The sequence below is a fragment of the Cyprinodon variegatus genome, unplaced genomic scaffold, assembly GCF_000732505.1.
Source record: "Cyprinodon variegatus isolate N-32 unplaced genomic scaffold, C_variegatus-1.0 Scaffold1700, whole genome shotgun sequence".
Classification (NCBI taxonomy): Eukaryota; Metazoa; Chordata; class Actinopteri; order Cyprinodontiformes; family Cyprinodontidae; genus Cyprinodon; species Cyprinodon variegatus.
This window is the reverse complement of record NW_015152153.1, coordinates 36512-39009: the sequence shown is the minus strand read 5'-3', so window position 1 is coordinate 39009 and position 2498 is coordinate 36512. Positions and strand designations below refer to the sequence as shown.

General features: G+C 42.0%; 1 protein-coding gene across 1 annotated transcript in view; it reads left to right on the top strand.

Annotated features, from left to right (window-relative positions):
* The window catches only part of mtmr11 (myotubularin related protein 11), a gene marked incomplete at its 5' end in the record, with an annotated part of 47824 nt that overhangs the window by 31928 nt on the left and 13398 nt on the right, over positions 1–2498 (top strand). The window contains 2 exons of the mRNA XM_015404330.1: positions 455–625; positions 717–935. Of these exons, the coding sequence (XP_015259816.1) occupies positions 455–625; positions 717–935 (390 nt within the window). The remainder of the gene's footprint in view (positions 1–454; positions 626–716; positions 936–2498) is intronic.

The following is a 2498-nucleotide window of genomic DNA, read 5'->3' as shown; positions in this document are numbered from 1 at the left end:
TTTAGTTTCGCCCTCTAGGGGGAGCCTCGCTGGAAAATCAACACGGGTTGCATACTATACCTTTAAATTTCAAATCATATTGGCTTAAACAGGTATATAAATGCTCTTTATCAGACCATATTGTCCCAAAAGTATAAAAAGAAGAACCTTCCGCCACAACAATCGATAATATGATAATCAACCAATCGCATTCACTTTAGTCACTCGGGAGAATTGGGAAATGCAGCAGTTGGAACAGCTGCTTCCCTACGACTTTAAAGTGGGGAGGAAAGGTCTTTTAAAAAGTCCTTCACAATACCTTTAAGAGTATTTTTCAGAATTATTAAAGTATTTCTGATTCTGAAAAATACTCAGAAATTCAGGTTAAATTGACTCATTTTAGAAAATGTTTACTTATTTTTAGCCCAGGTTTTGCAGTGTGGATGTTTCCACTCATCCCTCCTCTCTCCTCCAGTCTCCAGTCTTCCTGCTCTTCCTGGACTGCGTCTGGCACCTGTGGTTCCAGTTTCCATCACGTTTCCAGCTAACAGACGACTTCCTGCTGGCCCTCCATGACAGCGTCCACCTGCCGCTCTTCTCCACCTTCCTGTCCAACTGCCAGCGGGAGAGATGCAAACGTTCCCAGGTACAGAAGCACCTGAGATGAACTGGTTTGTACTGGCCAACCTCCGAATCAGAACAAACCTCCTGATTGGTTTTTATTAAACTCTCTCCAGAACGTCAGCCAATCCTACACGCCTGTTAACGGTTGGAGGGATATGCTGAGTCCGCACTCTTCCTCGGATCCATTGGACCCGCCTCTGCCACCGGTTTGGGACTGGGCCCTGCAGTACAGTCAGGAGAGGCGAGATCGCTTTAGTCAGAGCGTCGTGGCGCCGCCGCCGCTCCAGCCGCTGCTGAATGGAAACCTCAACACCAACCTGGACGCACACCGGGTAAATGCTCTGTTATTTGTAGTGATACCACAGCCCCCTCTGGTGGGCATCCCTCCAACCGGCATGCCCTCCTCCACTGAGCACCGGCTAAGCTCCCTGAAGCACAGACGTTCTTCAGATCAGTAAAACAAATAAAAGATCTAACAATTCAGCTAAGCTAGTTCATCACATCTTTTATTTTTACTGAATATAATAATGATAATAATTGAACTTTATTGATCTCACATTGAAGAAATTTACCACTGAATTTAACCCATCCCTCGGGGAGCAGTGGGCTTGCTCAGAGATACAGAGTGGCAGTCTGTGGGAGTGGGGCTCAAACTCAGAACCTCAGGATTCCAAGCTCTATGCCCTAACCACTAGGCTGCAACTCCCCAATCTGAGTCACATTAAAGACATTTTTATTAAAACCTTGACAGAATGAGCAATAATTATAATTACTATGGTCAAATTTGCAATNGTATTTACCCTCAATTTGAGTAGATAAATAAGATGATTTGCCAATGGAATGAGTATTTTTACTCTTTAAATAAGATAATTAGATAATATGCACTTAAAATAAGACAATGCAATTGTATTTTCTTATTTTAAATCTAAATTGTCTTGTTCCATTGGCATCTCCTCAATTCAAGAACAAATGCACTAATTTTAAGAAGAAATTACTTATCTAGATTTTGTTTTTTTTCCAGTGTAGAACTAAAGTTTTCTTGAAATAAGTGTTTGTTTGTTTTTTTTTAATCTAGGTCGTAAATGACACAATTTACTAAGTGAATAAGACGATTTATCTTTATATAAAGGAAATAAGCCTGTTATCTTGTTTTTCTATAATACGTGTCGTTTTAAAGGTATTGAGGACATCTTTGTGGTGATATATTTACATAAGTCCGTCCTACGTTCTTAGTCAAGTTAGCTTTTTTTAAAAATCTTTTCCTTCGCACTTTCAGGCGTGTATCTGTGGTGAGCTACGGTTTCAGACACCTTTCTCACCGCGGTTCTTTGAAAATAGCCGATGGTCGTAAGAGAAAAAGTGTCTATGAAGCGAATGAGAAGAAAAGAAAGGCCTCAGAAGAGGCAGATATATCCCATAATGCTTTGCGCAGAGAGATCTCCTCGCAAAGCATTCTGGGATTTGCTGTGACAGCGGCTAATAACAAAGACGGCTCAGGCACTGCGTGGTGGAGGAGCAGTCATGTGACCAACGGAGCAAAAAGCAGTGATCATCTGTCCGAACGGTCAGTTAACGGTCAGAGTCCACTCCATAGTCCTCGCCGTATGTATAAACAGTAATCTTGTATGAGAACAGCACATGTTAAACAGGGCGTGCACAAGGAGAAATGCTCTTGCACGTCCAATTTTTTTTAAAGTCATAGGGAAGTCATATTTAAAGGCATACTATGCAAAAATTTTTCAGTAATTAATGTGTTCCATAACGTTTTGGATGATTAAATGAGTCATTTCAGGTCGAACAAAGGTATTCTCGGCCGCCCTGGTGGTCTGTGTGGGAAATACCGTACTTGCAATTGCAGGAGCCCTCGGCCCGCACCCACAGGCTCAGAAGTCTCG